The sequence below is a fragment of the Lactuca saligna genome, chromosome 5 (assembly GCF_052625555.1).
Source record: "Lactuca saligna cultivar CGN05327 chromosome 5, ASM5262555v1, whole genome shotgun sequence".
NCBI classification, from domain to species: Eukaryota; Viridiplantae; Streptophyta; class Magnoliopsida; order Asterales; family Asteraceae; genus Lactuca; species Lactuca saligna.
In genome coordinates, this window is record NC_136421.1 from 138,591,837 (window position 1) to 138,610,858 (window position 19,022).

The following is a 19,022-nucleotide window of genomic DNA, read 5'->3' on the forward strand; positions in this document are numbered from 1 at the left end:
AAGAATTAGAAAAAAAAAAAAAATTAATGCTTTACACAAAGTGATTCTTATTTGAAAAGTGATAATTTAGGAGCAAATTAATTTGCCTTTAAAAAAAATGAAAGAAGCTAATGAATTTTTCTAAACTATAACATAAGGTTATCTATTTTTTTAGTATAAAAAGCGACACAAAGGATATCTAGCCAAACAATCCCCCATCAAAATTAAAATGCAATCCCAATCCCACGTATCTCCACTTTAAATTCATCATTCAGAAGTCAACCCTCACTTCTCATCTTCTTTCTTCGCGGCGGTATGAAGATCTTTATAAAAACCCTCACCGGCAAGACGATTACGTTGGAGGTCGAGAGTTCGGATAGAATCTACAACGTCAAAAACAAGATTCAGTACAAGGAAGGGATCCCTCCCGATCAGCAACTAATCTTTGCCGGCAAACATGTAGTATATGATGGTAATACTCTTGCTGATTATAACGTTCAGAAGGAATCTACGCTGCAACTCGGGATGAATATCTTTGTCAGAACCCCAATGGGCAAGACCATCGCTTTAAAAGTTAAAAGCTCCGATACCATTGGTGAAGTGAAGGCCACGATTCAGGATATAGAGGGGATTCCACTGCATCAACAACAGTTGATCATTGCTGGGGAGAATCTCGAGGGTCCTAGAACTTTGGATGATTATAACCTCCAAAAAGAATCTATATTGCACCTGAGTCAACAGTTTGGAGATGATATGCGGATTTTTGTGAAGACTTTCACAGGGAAGACGATCACGGTGGTTGTAAAGAGCTCTGATATCATTCGTGATGTGAAAGAAAAGATTGGAGACATAGATGGGACTCCATTCTCTCAATATCGTTTAATAGTTTCAGGAAAGAACTTCGAGGAGGATGGTAGAACTTTGAGAGATTATGACATCAAAAAGGAATCTACAGTGTACCTTGTTCGATCCGGACAATGTGATATGAAGATTTTTGTTAAGATGCAGTTTGGGAACGCCATCACACTGGCGGTTGAGAGCTCAGAGACCATTTACAATGTGAAGGTAAAGATTATGGAGATAATACCTGGGATGGCACAGGATCACCAGCGCTTAATCTTTGATAGAAAGCGACTCGAGGATGATAAAACTTTGAGGGATTATAACATCCAAAACGAGTCTACATTGCATGTGTCTTTGAGGCTGGTAGGTGGTTTTTATTGGACGTTGGTTAAGACTTTCACAGGCAAAACCATGAAGCTAATGTGGGGGTACTATGGGAGCATTGATGATTTGAAGAATCAGATTCAGGAAAAAGAGGGGATTCCACCGCATCACCAGCGTTTGTTCACTGCTGCAAAGAAGCTCGATGAGGATGGTAGAACTTTGGCCGATTATAATACCAGAATCTACATTGGATTTGGTTTTGAGGTTGGGAGTATGTGATATGAAGATTTTTGTTCGGATTATGACATGGAAGACCATCACGCTGGAGGTGGAATTCTCGGACACCATTAAAGATGTGAAGGAAAAGATTGAGGAGAAAGAGGGCATTCCGCCTCATCAGCAGGAGCTTATATTTCGAGAGTCACAGCTAGACAATGGACGGACTCTTGCAGATCATTTTATTGATGCAGGGGATACTCTGAAGCTTCTCCTCATGTAATACCAATTTCTGAACTAAGTGTCTTTATAGATGTTTTACTAAGGAATTCTGCGTGTCTTGGCTTTTTGATTTCTAATATCACATTAATGATATGAAATGAAATAACATGTAAACTGTAAACCTTAAAAAAAAAAATCACAATATAATGTCCTGCAAGTAATATAGTTAGGGAATGGCATCAAAATCTTGTTGGGATTATTGCAAGTATATATACAACCATGAATAACATGGGACGATAGTTGTTAAGAAGGGCGAATGGAATGAAGCGCACTAGCAACAGCCATTTTAAAGAAAATCAAAATATAATTTCCTTTAGGGGAGTTTCTAATTTCAATACTTGATTAATGATTTCTCTGAAGTTGCTTTGTTGAGAAACGTCAAATATCTTGTGAGAACATGTCAATCTTCAGTATTCTTTTAAGATTTTGTAATTCCACTAGAATCAATGTTAGGTTATTCGTGGTCTGGATTCAGCTGACTAGGTGATATGAAGAATCTGAGGCAATTTTTTATTGATATTTATCATGTGTTCACCTTGCATATAATGATGCAAATCAGGTTTAGAATACTGAAGTTTGATCTTGGGATGTTGACGTTTGATTCAGGAAATTACCTTGCCATTTTGGGTTTATGAGAAAAGTAATTTATTTCATCCTTTATCGGTTTATCCATTGCTTGTATTAGTTGGTTAGGGTACCCTTGGTTTTGGGGATATTTTGAAGGGAGGAGAAAACAAATTTGGTAACTCAACTAAAGTTAAATCTTGAAAGATTTAAAGAGCAGGTGCAAGTTGTTAGCCAAATTGGAAGAACAAACCTGAGGCAAGGATTTCCGAATTGATGTTACAATCGGACATAGAGATAGCAACCGGGGCGGGGAATCAATCCCCATCCCCATCTCTGAATTGTCATTGTAATCCCTATCCTTGTCACCATCCTCATCGGGGAATATAAATAAACCTCTATCCTCACCCCCAACGGGGATTGGGGATTCCCGCCGAAGAATTGGGGATTTTTTTTTCCTATTTTAATATGAAAACTTTTATATAAATAAAAACTCTAAATTTCAATTTTACCAGCATAAGTCTAAAGAATTTATAAAAATATAAAATTTTTCAAAGATTGCATAAAAAATATAAACTAATTTTCTACCAAATTTAAATAAATACATGAAAAATAAAGTGAAAAATATTATCAAAGTGATATATTAGATAAAATAGATAAACCAGATAGAAAAAAAATTATACATGAGTTTAAATTAGATAAAAGAAAAAGAAAAAGTATAATTTCAACTAAGTAATTGTTAATGAGTTATGTTATTCGGATCAAATTTTATGTATTGTAAATTGTATTGTAATATATGTTTTGTATTATTTTTATATATTAACATAAATAGGGGCGAGTCCAGGGTCGGGGATTAGGGGTATTCCCATCCCCATCTTCATCCCCAATTTTTTATTCGGGGATTCCCCATCCCCGGTTAACTCGGGGTTTCGGGTTCCCCATTGGGTATGGAGTTTTTGCCATCTCTAATCGGACATGTGATATTTAACCATCTGTTACTATTAAAATTTTGAGTAATTGCATGAATACTCATCTAGCTTTCCCTTTCTTTTTTTTTTTTTTTTAAATGGACTTTACGAAACTTTTTCCTTGAGATAGTACTTAAGGAGCAAACATTGCACATAATTACATTAATGATCATTTAGCCTTTTTTTTTTTTTTTTTTTTTTTTTTTTTTTTTTTTTTGAAATGGTCATTAGGAAACTTTTTTCTTTAAAATGGTACCTAAGGAACAAACCTTGCACATAATTACATGAATGGTCATTTAGCTTTCCCCTTTTTTTTTTGAAATGATCCTTACAAAACTTTTTCCTTGAGATGGTACCTAAGAAGGAAACCTTGCATGTAATTACATGAATGGTCATTCAGCTTTCCCGTTGTTTTTTTTTTTTTTTTTTGAAATGGTTCTTACAAAACCTTTTTCCTTGAGATGGTACCTAAGAAGCAAACCTTGCACATAATTACATGAATGATCATTTTGCTTTCCTGTTTCTTTCTTTTTTTTTGAAATTGTCCTTATGAAATTTTTTTCCTTAAGATGGTATCTAAGGAGCAAACCTTGTACATAATTACATGAATGGTCATTTAGTTTTCCCGTTTTTTTTTCTAAATGATCCTTACGAAACTTTTTTCAGGAGCAAACCTTGCACATAATTACATGAATGGTCATTTAGCTTTCCCGTTTTTTTTAAATGATCCTTACGAAAAAATTTTCATTGAGATTGTTCCTAAGGAGCAAACATTGCACATAATTACATGAATGATCATTTAGATTTCCCCTTTTTTTTTTGAAATGGTGTTACGGAATTTTTTTCCTTGAGATGGTACCTAAGAAGAAAACATTGCACATAATTACATGAATGGTCATTTAGCTTCCCGTTTTTTTTAATTGGTCCTTACATAATTTTTTTTCCCTTAAGACGGCACCTAAGAAGCAAACCATGCACATAATTACATGAATGGTCATTTAGCTTTCCCGTTTTTTTAAAATGGTCATTACGAATCTTTTTTCCTTGAGATGGTACCTAATGAGCAAACATTGCATATAATTACATGAATGGTCATTTAGCTTTCCCCTTTTTTTTGAAATGGTCTTATGGAAATTTTTTCCTTGAGATGGTACCTAAGGAGCAAACCTTGCACATAATTACATGAATGGTCCTTTAGCTTTTTTTTTTTTTTTTTTTTTTTTTTTTTTTTTTTTTTTTGAAATGGTTTTTACGTAACTTTTTCCTTGAGATGGTACCTAAAGAGCAAACCTTGTTCATAATTACATAAATGGTCATTTAGTTTTCCCGTTTTTTTTTTTTTTAATTTTTTTTTTCGAAATGGTCCTGATGAAACTTTTTTTCCTTGAGATGATTGTAACATCCCCAAATTCACGGTCATTTTAAAATTTTTATTTATGCTTATTTTAAAATAAAAGTATCATTTTTAAAGAACAATGTTGCGGAATTGTGTTCCCAGAAAACATGATAAATGTTTTATCAAAGCATTTCCGAAAAAATATGTTTGTTTATATTAAGACATTGGGATGTCATTGTTAATACATAAACATAAGCATAAACAAACCTTATATTCTTTTACACTAGTGATCGACACCTCTTTAATCTCTCGGTGTAGTGTAGTTTTATATCGATACCTGAGATACAAATAAACTAAGTGGGTCAGGTTGGGAAACCTGGTGAGTACATACGGTTTTCAACCCAGAATAATGTAATTATTATGTTTAAACATCAAGCAATCAACCCAATTACCCATCCTCATTATGTTCTTTATTTCTTAAGGATCTACCCTAAGAATCATTTATCATTCACTCATTTAGTCCTAAGGAGTAGGCACGGAGTCCGTCGTTGCCAATGACACAATTGTCAATATTATCTATTAAGCACAGCTGTCAGTATTATCATTTAGGCGCAACTACCAGAATTCTGACATTCTCTATTAGGCGCAACTGCCAAGGTTATGATGTTCTCTATTAGGTGTAGCTGCCGATACTATCCTTAGAGTGAAGCTGCTAGGAGGTTTAGAGTTCATTATAAATCAAAAACATCTACAGGTTGTGGCGCAGCTGCCAATGCTCATCTATATGGTATTAGGTCCATTGCTGTCAATGTTCACCTATAGGGCACTATGTCCATACTGCCAATGTTCCTCTATATCAACTTGATTAAAAAATGGATAATGGCTAAAAAGGATAACATATTTTTCGGTTTGTACACATTAAGTCACTGAGTTTTTTTTTGTCCATATTTTCATTGAATTTGTTGAACTATTCAAAAAATACCCTTATGACCTACTATAGTAGTTTAAGCCGATTTCTAATATATTTGACAGATCCGACAATACTCTGGTCATCTTCTCTGGCAAGTCTCTGGCCAACATGAGTTTTTCCGGCGATTTCAAGCCCAACTTAAATTCCTTAATTTGATTTATAGATGTTGCTCTTGAAGACGACCCATCTTTTTCCCCGATATTGGAAACTGTAAAATCCCAAAATCAAAAAAATATGGAGCTTAAAGAAGATGCATCAAATAAGAAACCCCAAAAACAAACTCCCTATAAAATTGAATTTACACTATTATTTCAGGTACCCCTACTCCTGAAATCACCATCATGCATCATCTTTATCACGAAAACCATATGTGCCCAAGGAGAATTACAGATTATTAGATAGGTTAGGTCTCTTTTATTCTGGTATTCAAAACACGGATCCCGTAGAACAAGCAAGCTCTTTACCCTAAAATTAAAACATATGGGGTATTAGACACAAACAACATGTTCATCAATTCCTTCTAGAGGCTGAATCACGTACATTTGAGGATTTCTTTGAAGGAATTAAATGGGTTTAGGGATCTGTGACCACCGAGTTTGGTATGGTCCAAATTTACAGATCTGATAAAGGATTCATATTTTCAAATCTGTTGAAGATTTATGTGTGAGTGTGTGGGTGTTCAATTTGCAAACTCAAGAAGTCAAACCCATAAATCAATTATTCATCTACGTCTTCTTATATTCAAACTCAAGAACACATATCATTATTTCTCTCTCAAAAATGATTTTTGAGTGTATGGTGTTTGATCTTCAAGATGAAGCATGAAAAGACGACCAGAGTTCATGTTCTTGAGGTCATGTTCTTCATCAACTTCGATTTTCCATTTCTGTTCAAGACACAACTTTGATTTATGGGTTTGCCTTCATGTTCTTTATCATATTTTTGGATTTATGCTCTTGAGTTCATTTTTGTTGTAGATTTTTGGGTTGAAGATGAAGTACTGTGTGTGTTGTTGATCTAAAAATAAAAAATTAAATTATTTTAGATTTATGGCCGAACACTCACTGGAGAAGACGACCGAAGTCTCGTCGGAGTTGCCAAACATGTCGAAAACTGGCTAAACCTCCGATAGCAAGTTAAAAGTGTTGGATTAGCGTCTAAGTCCATAACTATTTTGGTATGTACTAGACCCGGTTATGAGCATGATCTTTTTGGGTTGCCTTCACCATAGCAATATGTAGGATGAATTATGGGAAGAGAAAGGCTTAATTATGATTTATTAATATATTATAAGAATAATATAGTAAAGGAGAAATCATATTGTTTAATTAATATTAGTCAAGAATTAATTAAGAATTAATTTTGTGGCTAAAAGATATTAATTAAATTAAGGGGACTAATATTGTAATTATAAGATAGTTAGAAAGTTGGGCTTAGGATCCATTAGATGGCAATGGACGAATTCTATATGGAGGTCCATAAAGAAATCGTCCAAGAGCTTTCTGGAATGGTCCATTGGACTGCTTAAGGCCTAAGTAACCAGATTAGGGTTTCCTAGCTTTAAACCCTAATAACCAACATATATAAGGAATGCTTATGGCCCCAAAAACGTGGTAAATACTTCCTTTAGGGTATCCAGCCGTTTTTTGGTGCCTCCTCTCTCCTCCCTTTTCATCCAAGTTGCTTAGTGGTGTTTGTGACTCCATTAGAGGTGCAACACTTGAGACATTAAGCTTTTTGAAGCCAAGGATTGATTGTTATTACTATATAACAATCAAAGGTAAGATCTAAACCCTAAGTTCAGTTATAGTTTATTATATCTAGGGTTTATGGCTTTGGATTATCAAAGTACCTACTTGGAGAAGGTTCTGAAGAGATTCAGAATGCAAGACTCCAAGAAAGGAGAGTTGCCCATCCAGAGTAACGCCAAACTGAGTAAGACACAAAGCCCTAGCACTGAGGCTGAGATAGCAGAAATGAGTCGAATACCTTATGCTTCGGCTGTAGGTTCGATCATGTATGCTATGACGTGTACTCGACCTGATGTAGCCTTTGCCTTGAGCATGGTTAGCAGGTTTCAGGGGAACCCTGGCAAGGCACACTGGACTGCGGTAAAGACTATTCTCAAGTACCTACGAAGGACTAAGGACTGGGTCCTTACCCTCGGTGGGAGTGATGACTTGAGAGTTGTAGGGTATAGTGATGCTAGCTTCCAGACTGATAGGGATAACTTCCGCTCTCAGTCGGGCTGGGTCTTTACCCTAAATGGAGGAGCAATTTCTTGGAAGAGTTCCAAGCAAGAGACAGTGGCAGATTCTACTTGTGAATCAGAGTATATTGCAGCTAGCGAAGCGGCAAAGGAGGTGTTATGGCTGAGGAACTTCATTGGAGACCTTGGAGTTGTACCAACTATTAAAGAGCCGATGGAAATTTTCTGTGATATTGAAAGTGCTGTTGCCTTAGCCAAGGAACCAAGGGATCACGGGAGATCCAGACACATCGACAGAAAATACCATTTCATCAGACATCAGATCGAAGAAGGACTCCTCGTGGCAAAGAGGGTATCATCAGATGAGAATCCGGCAGATCCCCTCACGAAGGGACTGACTCGGGTTAAGCATCTCCAGCATGCTCGGAGCATAGGGATGAAGGATGATATTAGATTTAGTAGTTAGATAATCTCGAAATTTGTAAAGTGTAATTGACATTTGATGATGAATAAAAGTGTTTTATTTATAAGTAAAGTGTTGCTATCTCTTGTCAATCGTTTACTATATTTCTTTTGCATGTTTTGACTTCCAGAATAATTTTGTTTGGTATAACATATTATTCAAACCTCCACAGTCGGTCATATGTCGGAAGTAGGTATGAATCAAGACTGTCATGTTTGGTTGTAGAGGTCTGGGACAAGGCTACAACAATCATGAGTGCTCATAAGTTCTTAGCATTGGACTCAACCCACCCTCACTGGAATCACTTCATGGAATTCTATCTCGAGTGATCGTGAGACGGTAATATCATATAAGTCTTTAAACCTAGAGATATGATTTGTTACTTACAAGTTGGTTATGCATTGATTGTACGAAAAACGCATTGGTAACTCGATGTTATAAAATCGTGCTCTTGTGTGTAATTCAATGAGTAGTAGAACAAACATATGAGTCGAAGTTTATCTGTTCCTTCTTGGATTAGAAGCTGATATCTGGGCCCCTCGATGACTTTGTTTTGACCTATGTACCGGGCCCGGTCAGAACTAAATTGATGTGTTCAATGAAGTTCTTTGTATGAACAACTCGCCCAGTCTGTTCTTGATCTATGAAGATTGCCTTGGACTCGCCGAGTCAAGGCATTGACTCGCCGAGTCCCAACATGGGTGAGTTCAGCTCCCAACTCACCGAGTCACCCCCTGTGACTCACGGCTCAACTCGATACATCATAAAGGGACCAATTCGGTGACTCGCGACCAGACTCGCCGAGTCACCTATACGACTCGCCGAGTCGCCGCCATGCATCCACCAAATACATCGATTTGCTCGATTTCAGTCCATGCCATTCATAGATCTGGACTTCTAGGACACAAATCACACGTAAAGTTTCCAACTTTACGTGTGGATATTCACCAATATGGATTTTAGGGCTCAAAATGCCTTAAAATGGTAGATCTAGGGCTAACAAGCAACATGGGGCCATAAAGCTAACAGATCTGAGCTCCTGGAGCTCAATCTTGCCTAGATCCAGAGGCCAAACATCTTATTACGACATATAATGCACATAAAAGCTTGGGGATTTGACCAAGAAAGACCCAAATGAAGTTTTAAGCATAGAATCATGGGGAAAACGGGTTATACCTCAAAGGAACTGCTGGAAGAACACAATAGTGGCTTGGTTGACTTTCCTTCTTCTGGATCTACTTCTTTCCTCCTTCAAAACCTTCAAAAACACCCACAAAAGTCTCAAACTCTCAAGGAACGGCTTAGGACGAGGTATACAGAGCTCTAAGGGTGAATGGGGGCTGGCTTGGGGCAGTTAAGTCGTTTAAATAGGGTGCAAACCCCTGAAACTTAGGGTTTCATCCAACAGCGGCGACTCGCCGAGTCCAGGATATGGACTCGCCGAGTCGCCAACTTAAAACGTGACCTGGGTCGCGTCTCTACTCGGCGAGTCGGACCTATGACTCGCCGAGTCCAAGGCTAAAATAGGAAATGTTCGAATAAGATTTACATACCAAAAACCAGGTGCTACATCAGTGGTGGAGTTCGTGTTGGTGGTCGGAGCAGTGTGATCTTATCTCTTCATTCAGCTATAGCAGGTGAGTTATCCTCACTATATCGACAAGGTCTAAGGCACCAAGGTCGGCCCTTTATCGGATGGGAATCCGGGTAGTTGTTTGTTATGTTATTGCTTTGCTATGTCTGCATCCTGGTAGTTAGGATGGTATATGTTAGAGACCTGGTTAAGGTCAGTATCCTGGTTTATAGGATGATTCTATGTTAGTGACCGGTTAGGTCGGTATCCTGGTTAGGATGTTGCTATGGTATGTGATATCCTAGATCGGTTGATTAGTTGTGAATTGCTATATGATTATATGTTTATGTGCACATGGTTGTTGGACTGGGGTTAGGTTGAGGCGGGTCCTGCTTTGTGTTGTAGGCTAACATACCTGGGGCGGACCGGTTAGACCGAAGGCCCGACGAGCAGTCCGGATAGGCTGAAGGACCCAAGAGGCCGGACCAGACGTGCCGAGGCTCGGAGAGTGGACCAGACAGACTGAAGGCCGGTGCGGGTGGACCAGTCATACTGTAGACTCGGAGAAAGAGTGGACCGGGTGGACTGAAGGCCTGGTGCAGGCGAACCAATCACACTGTAGACTCAATATGCATGGTTGTTCTGTTTATGATATGATATGTGTATGGTATTGTGGTTGGTATTTTGGGGGTAACTCACTAAGCTTTCGGGCTTACAGTTTCAATGTATTGTTTCAGGTACTTCAGGAGATCGTGGCAAGGCGAAGGCGTGATCGTACCACTCCTCATGTTTTATGATTTATTTGATATGGTTTTGGGGAACACTCTGATGTTTAAACTATTTTGAAAAACGAATGTATGAACTTAATGGTATTTGATTGAATTAAAATGTTTTAGTTTGGGTCGAATTTTATGTTCGTTACAACGACGACAAAGGTGGATTACAGGGTGATGTTGGTGGTGAGAGATACTAATCGGCAACATGTAGAGTGATGTTGGTAGTAGGAGATAATATTTAGGGAAACTGACTCAGGAGGGTAACCAGTTGTTGATTTTGTTTATATTTTGTCATTTTCCTTTTTTTTTTTGTATACAATATACCTTTGAACTTGTATTTTGAGTTCACCTACACAATTATGACCGACTATTGTAGGTTTAGCCGGTCAAGTTGAATTTTCCGGCCAATATATATATTTTCTAGTGAATATATGAATTTTCTAGCAAAAATATGAATTTCCCGACAAATTTATGAATTTTATGGCAATTTCAAATGTGTAATCATCATATTCATTCCAGAAATCGTTGAATCGTCAAATTTGTTCATCAGATTCGTTCATCAGATGTGTTATATCAGATTTGTTCATCATATTCGTTCACCAGATGTGTTCCTCATATTTATGTTCGTCAGATTTGTGTCCAGAAATTGATTTCAAATATATCTTCATCATATTCATTCCAGAAATCACTGGTTTTAGATGTGTGTCAGATTTCTAGAATGATTTCATATATGTGTTTATGGTTCGTTCTATGTGTTCTTGTTCTTAGAATAATTTTTGAAACCCCAGACATCGTAAACCAAACTTGATGAACAACATGGAATGATTTGGAACGATTTCTGACACATACACACATACACACACTTGCTTGTTTTCTCAGATCCGATACACACTCCAAGGATGAAATCGATTTGATGGTCCAGATCTAGAAAATGGGTTTAAAGCTACATCCATGACAGAAACTGAATTTGGAAATCTATGTCTTTCAGGTTCTTGTTCTTGTTCTTGGAACGAGTACTAAAACCCTAGAAATAGAAAACTAAATTTGATAAATAACCTATTGATGAATGAGTTATGGAAGCCTTCATCTTCATTCGAGTCTAAACCTATTAATCTGGAACTCTTTAAACCCACAAATTTGGAACCCTTTAAACTCGTTGGTTTCTATAGATGACAAAGTTGTCGGAAAATTCGTGTTTGGCCGAAGACATATAGGAGAAGATGACTGAAGAGTCATTGAAGATGAAAAAGTCACCAAAAACCTTCAATAGTAGGTTGTAATGGTTTTTGTAAACACATAAAACATGTTAAATGGTATATTGTGTACAAAACAAGAAAAAATGACCAAACGTGAACAAAATCAATAGTTGGTTAACCTCATGAGTTATTTTCCCTAATATTTACGGTGATAAGGTTTGTGGAGAGAGTTAGTACAAAGTAAATATGATAATTATGTTGATTTGAGAGAATAAAAGAAAGGGATTTCTTGTATGTCCATAAATTGCCTACTTTACATTATGTTTTTTCATTTTATTGTGTTTTTGAATTTTTTGTTTTTAGTAAATTCTTCAAGATAAGTCTTAATAATTTTGGTCAGTTTACGAAATAGTACCAAATAATTTTTTTTTATAGAAAAGTCCTAAAAACCAGTAAAATGTTGCATTCTGATCATTTTTTCATGTCCAGCCGGTAACAAATTAATTTGGATCTATTTCATAAACTGGCCCAAAATCTTGGGATTTTTCTGCAAAAAACAAAATATTTTGACTATTTCATAAACTGACCCAAAACATATATGAAAAACGCTTTTATATATTTTTACACCTTAATAAACGTTTTCAAAGTTCTTTTTTCATTTAAACGTATTTATACGTATTATTAAATAAATGTAAACAAAAATTAAATAAAAAAACTTTAAAAACATTTTTATACATGTAAACATAAGTTTTTATACATTTTTAAATGTTTTTATACATGTAAATATAAGTTTTTATGATACGAAGATTATGTGGGCTTATATAAAGATGGTGATGAAGATTGATCTTTGTCTGTGCACCATACTTAAGCATGGTCTGGTCTGTTCATTATAGCTTTTTAGTCTATAAACAAAGGAGTTAAGAGTTGCTCAAAAGTGTGTCTTGTACCTACATATAGCTATCTAGGGCTAAGGATCTGCTCAGGGTTGCATGATTAGTATGCTTGTTAGGAGAGATGTCTTTATATACATGTTATATTTGGATGGCCTAAGTGCTTTAGGGTTGTTGATACTCAGAACTACTTGATGAATGCTTTAGGGTAGTATATAGTTAATACTGAATAGCCTGAGAAAGTTTGATTCAGCCTTATTGTTTGTTCTTTTCTGATGAAGGCCTTATAGTAGAGACATCTATTCAGACATCTATTTTATTGTGATTATGTGTGAGACCTTTCCAACATGTGTAAGAAGAGAATTCCTAGGAAGCCTAAGAAGTGTTGTAGTACGTTGTGTATGTTGTTTAGTATAAAACCTATCTGAGTAGCCATAGTGAATTGACTTAGAGGATTCGATATAATTCTTAAAGAAAGTAAGGATGGGTGTTGAAGGAAAGTCACGTAAATTCGAAGAAGCTTATAGCATGAGAGATTCTTCAGGTATGTTCTTCTCTTTTGTATTGTTGCCTTTTAGTATAGTGGTGGTCACCCGAGGCTCTAGTTTTGGATCCGGTTTAGGCGTTGATTTTGAACTAATTGATGAGAGGATACGTGGGTTTATAATGTTAGAGATCATGCGCGGTATCTTAGATGCGACACCGGTAATGTTTGGTACGATCATGAAAGGGATTATGTAGTTACTAGATGAATGTCTAGGGGCCTTTTGTACAGAGATTGTAATTGGTCAACTTGGGGCACCAACTCTCATCTTTTAGGAGTTCAAAGCTTGTGGAGCCCAAAGTTCTCCGGGAAGAAAGACCCATTGCCAATAGACGATGGATTACGGACACTAAGAGTACCCAATGGATAAGCTTCTACCATAAAGGGTCGAAGGTGAGGTTTGCAGCTTACCTTCTAACAGATCAAGCTCATGATGGTGTGAGGAGGTGGTCATGATTTGGGAGCGGAGTACGTTGATGCCATGAAATGGATAGACCTTGTTACCAATTTTAAATGAGTTTTCACATGCTACTTAGGTGTAGCAGTTGGCAAGGGATTTTAGGACCTTCTTTAGACGACTGAGACTATTATAAAGATCACCTCTATGTTTAGGGAAATAGCTTTACTAGTTCTGCAGTATGTTGTGGATGAAGAGATGAAGAAGATAAGATACCACAATATGCTGAGGGATGATATCAGGAAGTTTGTTAGCATCTCGGGATGCAGGATACTGGAGGACATGATTGACAGAGCCGAGGAGTGGGAAATTGAGTTGGAGCTTTGGACAAAGCGGAAGTCAACTCCGACTCAAACAACGGAGGGCTCAGCGAAGAGGGCCAATAATTCTGACTCTCGATCTAGAGGCCAACAGGGTTGGAGCGTTGATAATATTACTAGTTACATTTTTTTTGTATATAAATGGATCTTTTGGGTTTTTTTTTTTTTTTTTTTTTTTTTCGATTCACCATAGCCCAAAATATGTTTGCAATGACTTGAATAAACGTGACCTTAAACAATTTAGAATTTCTTATATAAAAATTGGACTCATTTAGACGTTGAATAAAATTTGGGTAAAAAGACCCATTTATATTGTGCAAGAGTGTTACAAAATTATCCACACATAAAAAGTTTATATTTGTTGTTTAATCTCTCTTTCTTTAACATAAGTTCATTTGTGGTTCCCCAAGATTGTGTTCGGACACATCGTTGTCCCATATATCAAATATCCAACACGAGGAAGATAAATCACAATATCTATCTAATGCCACCAATGGATTCTGACCTTTTTACTCCCTAGATTCATATATTTCATAGGGACTACCACAACAAATAATATTTTCGCATTTTGTTAAGTGGGTTATATAAGATAAAAGAAAGTGAGCTAAGTTGATGTGGATGGTTCCTGATTAGGTGGAGGCGGCTGAGCCTTAGAAGTAGTTGGACGGTTGCTTGGCCTTCCCGGACTATATTTCTTGAACACCCTTTCTTTGTTTTCCTTCCACCATCCTTCCGCCTGCTCCGCCACAAACTTCCTTTTGCTGCCATATTTTTTTAAAACAAAAAAAGGTTATCAAGATCTTGCATAACACTTAAGTATATATTTATGTCTTTTGCACAACATATCAGTCTTTGTCCCACCTTTCTGGGACAATTTTTGTCCCATTGACATCAGTGCATGCCAAACACAGTACAAAAACTGTTTTGACTTGGTCAAACTTTCTAGGACTATTTTTTATGACTAAGACCAAGAGGGTATTCACATCTTTTGTACAGAATGTAGATTGAGAGCAAGTCTTTATATCATCTTTAATTTTTCATGAACCCGACATAAATTATGTATTTTATTGAAAGTAGGACGTTGTAACAATACAAAAACAAATGAAGAAAACTAAGTACCTGAATCTAACTCGCTTAAATATTTTGGTGCCATTTGAGAGCTGAATGAGAGTAACATAAACACCAGGTTCAAATTGTTCAATCAATTCTTTCTTTTCCTCCCTCCTACTTGGATACCTGGGTAGTCTCGAGCTGCCTTGTCTGCTTGTTTGACTTGTGGATTCTGTGGTTTGACCAGAAGAAGAAGATCCATTATTCTCATCAACATACTTTCTGCTTCTGATTCTTTTCGATGAAGTAACGTCTGATTGCAAAAACTCATTCACTTTACTACTTATTGATTTGAATGCTTCATCTTCAGATAGTTCTGGAGGCAGCTTCTCCGATAAATCTTTTAGCTGACATATAAAACAACAAGCTCACTAACATTATTACATTATAAAAAAAAAAACATTATTATATTATTACGTTATTGAAAACATTAAATAACACAGTAAAACAATAAGCTTCTATGTCAATTTGCAATACCACAGCACCCCGAAAATCTAGGTTGCATTATAATATAAAAAAAGAGGAAATTACATTTTCGGTCCTTGAGTGTGTCTGATTTTTGCTATTTTAGTCCTCATTTAAAGTACAATGAGTATATTGCTATTTTATGGTATTAGTAATTACCTGAGATTTGACACATTTGAAGACATCCACAGCAACAAGACACTTAGCACTTTCATCTGAAGCCAAGGCAGCAGACTGTTCAGCCTTAGTTCTCAATTTCAGAATTTCTGCTTCTTGCCGATCAGTCTTCTTCTTTAAAGTTTTCACCTACAATTTCACAAAAAGTATGAAAAAGCCATTGGGCTAAATTGGAAGAAATAGCAAAAATCGCTACCTGATTATGTAACTTGGTGACTTCATGATTCAAAAGCTCATTAGACTTCTTCAAACTATCAATCACACCCCTCGAGAACATCGGAGAGCCACTGGAACACGGCGGACTCGGCCGCCTCGCGAAAGGAGAAGCCGGCCTTGAAGCCGCCGACATCGGCTGAGGCGGTGGCTGCGGTGGCGGCAGAAATTGTGGCTGAATCGTCGTCGGGCCAGAAACAGGTCTCAAGGCATTTGAAAGCGCCCCCAATGAACTCGGAAAAGCAATATCCTTCAATTGCTGTGAAGATGGAACTTGTGAACGTCTTACAGATGAACAATTACCTGATTTTGGTCCATACATAGCGGACATGATTTCAAGATATTTAACTGGTTCGATATTTGGAGACATTAAAAGCCTTGAAGTCCGCCCTTGTTGCCCTTGTGCGGGTTGTGTGCTAAATTTCCGGTGAAAAGTGGAGACGTTGTTGTTGTTAATATTCCCGATTTCACCGGATTTCTTTAATTTCGCGTAACAGGAGTCGCAAACACGGTGGGGTTTTCCCGGAATTGGCGCCAATGCGGCTTTGATCGCTTTTCGTGAACTGCAGCCATGGCAATGAAAATTCCCACAGTTGTAACAATTATGTCTCTTTCGAGTGAATCCAAACGCTTGTTTACATCCCGAACAAACTGATTGATCGGCGCCGGAAACCCATTTGTGGATGCAAATACTCGTGGTGTAACTTGCGCCACAAGAAATGCTTTTCACGTGTCGATCTTTTAACGATTCGACTAAAGTTGGAGTTTTCCGATCTTCGTAGTCCCCATGGCCTAATCTTCCGTTTGCTCCCATTCCCCATGTGAAGATTTCACTTCTTGATGTTAAAACCGCACAATGGTAGGCCCCACATGAAATTTCTTCGACGAATTCGCCGACTAATCCGTCTTGTACTAACGCCGGTTTTTTTCCGTCGGATTGTGGGTTTCCGAGTTGGCCGTACGCCGGACTACCCATGGCGAAGACATGGCCGGAGGTTGTGAGGGCTAATGTCATCGTGTGGCCACATGCTAGTTGATGGAAGTTGTAATCCATAAGAGATGAAATACAAGTTGGTTGTAAGTACGTTGTCTTATCGCCATGACCTAATCGGAATTTATCGCCGTCACCCCACGTAAACAGCTTCCGGGAAGTCGAAAGTCCGCCTTGTTGATTTGTGACCTCGACAATCGCCGCCGTATGCCACACTCCACACGCGACTTTCAATGTTTTCAACCCGTTTAACGATTGGACCTCTTTTGGATACTTTACACTTTCCCGATCTCCGTGCCCTAAAACCCCAAACCTTCCATCGCCGAACGTAAATAGCCTCCCGTCGACGGTTGAGAGCGCCGTATGCCATGTGCTACACGCGACGGAGAACACCAGAAGTCCTTCCAAAGGACCGGAGACCCGTTTCGGAATCCAATGGCTGGCGTCGGTGCCATGACCGAGGAGACCGGCGTTATGTAACCCGTCACCCCAGGTGTATAAATCTCCGGCGTTCGTTATAGCACACGTATGAAACTCACCACACGCGACATAATCGACATTAGTAACTGCGAGAAACTCCACAAGATGTGGCCGGCGGAAGTCTTTTTCCGTTCCGTGGCCAAGCCGGCCGCCGGATTCCTCCCCCCAAGTGAAAACCTCGCCTTGTTTTGTAACGAGGGACAAATGGCGAACACCACAAGCGATTTGTTGGACGTCTATGACTACGTTTGACTCTAGGAGCCTAGGGATGGTGACGTCACTTTTTGATTGGAAAGTGTTTATGGATCCATCGGTGGATGCCACGTCAGACCAAACTTCTCCCCAAATGAAAACGTCTCCTAGTGATTCTATGTCATCGTGGCCAGAATTGTGATTTGAACAACTGGGAGTGCTTGAAACGCTGATTCTGAAACCATCTGCTGCACCACTTGTTCTTAATTGCATGTTTGTGGATCAAGATTTGGCATTTAGAAACTGGTAAATTTAAAAGATTAATTAGAAGGTTGTAAATGTATACACCCAAGAAAACCAAGTATTATGTTACTAATTTGTTCTTATAAACGCATCAATTTTAATATTTTACTTTTTTGTAGCAATCAAAGTTGCTTTGTATTTGAATGATATTGTTATAAGATAGAAATAGAACATACAATATGTTGTAGGAAGAATTGAAAGCAAGATACTATAATATCCTGAACAATTCAGTATGTTACTATTTCTTGTATTTACACCTAGAGTTTTTATAGTTTTTTTAGGGCATATATGGACTAATGAAGTTGTATACTTTATCTTTGTTTGGATTTTAAAGACAAGTTCATGGTCCAAAAAATAGCTACATTAAGAAATATCAAAGTAAGCTTCCACATTGCCATCACCCACAAACATAAACAAAATGTACACATTAGGAGCTAAAAAAAGTTCCTCATCCTCTCTCAAAGTGCCTTTCTACACTAAAATGTCATAATAGTTTTTAAAGTGTGTCACAAAATTTGTCTAGTATCATAAATGATGATAGTTTAGACAGATTACTAGCAAGGCCTAAAATATTACAAGTGGTGACTTAGTTATGTTTTTGTTCAATCCATTTGAATATCAACAGCACATATTGAGGAACTCTAATCTTCAATGTAGAACATGTTTTCCTTTTGCTCTTTCCAAAAGATATAAAACAAACCGATTAATTTGCAGGCATATAGCACATATGTAATAATTGCCAATTACTCAATTTTTCTATGTTCTCAAACATATAACATTAAATGGAACTAATTTTCGCGAAAGGATTAAAAATTCATGTGTGTAATGTGTTAAATCCTGAGTGAGAGGAGGAAAAAACAAACCTGCTCAATATCATGCTCCGGATAAGCCACAATTAACAGCATCTGTCATTTCATCTGAAACCCTTCCAATTGTACCATAAGAATGATAGTCTTCATAGATAATCGCAATCCAATCTTCTCCTTCTTCCCGTTTCTTTGGCTTCTTCAGCAATTGCTTAAAATCTTCGATCCGACATTGGGAATAACAGCGATCATTAATTTTCAGAAGGCCAGAATCGTTATATGGAAAATGTGTGCCGATTTAATGCAGAACATTTGCTTACTTTTGCGGAGATTCAACAAACCAGAATGCGAGAAAACAATAATGGAAGGGGAGAG

At 37.4% G+C, this 19,022-nt stretch overlaps 1 protein-coding gene and 1 pseudogene across 2 annotated transcripts; one reads left to right on the forward strand and one right to left on the reverse strand.

The window, feature by feature from the left end:
• The first annotated feature begins 204 nt into the window (after nt 1-204).
• Nucleotides 205-1,803, forward strand: LOC144997006 (polyubiquitin-like; annotated as a pseudogene).
• A 12,429-nt stretch (nt 1,804-14,232) lies between these two features.
• On the reverse strand, nt 14,233-19,009 carry LOC144997362 (PH, RCC1 and FYVE domains-containing protein 1-like). 2 transcript variants are annotated; one of them, XM_078957255.1, is made up of 5 exons: nt 18,705-19,009; nt 15,859-17,841; nt 15,645-15,791; nt 15,030-15,367; nt 14,233-14,671 (listed from the first exon to the last, which is right to left on the reverse strand). In XM_078957255.1, exons 2-5 carry the CDS (start codon nt 17,809-17,811, stop codon nt 14,515-14,517), a joined length of 2,595 nt encoding a protein of 864 aa, XP_078813381.1. In that variant the 5' UTR covers nt 17,812-17,841; nt 18,705-19,009; the 3' UTR covers nt 14,233-14,514. The 2 variants fall into 2 exon arrangements, with proteins under 2 accessions (XP_078813381.1, XP_078813382.1); XM_078957256.1 differs by lacking the exon at nt 18,705-19,009 and having other exon boundaries at nt 15,859-17,844.
• Nucleotides 19,010-19,022: the final 13 nt, after the last annotated feature.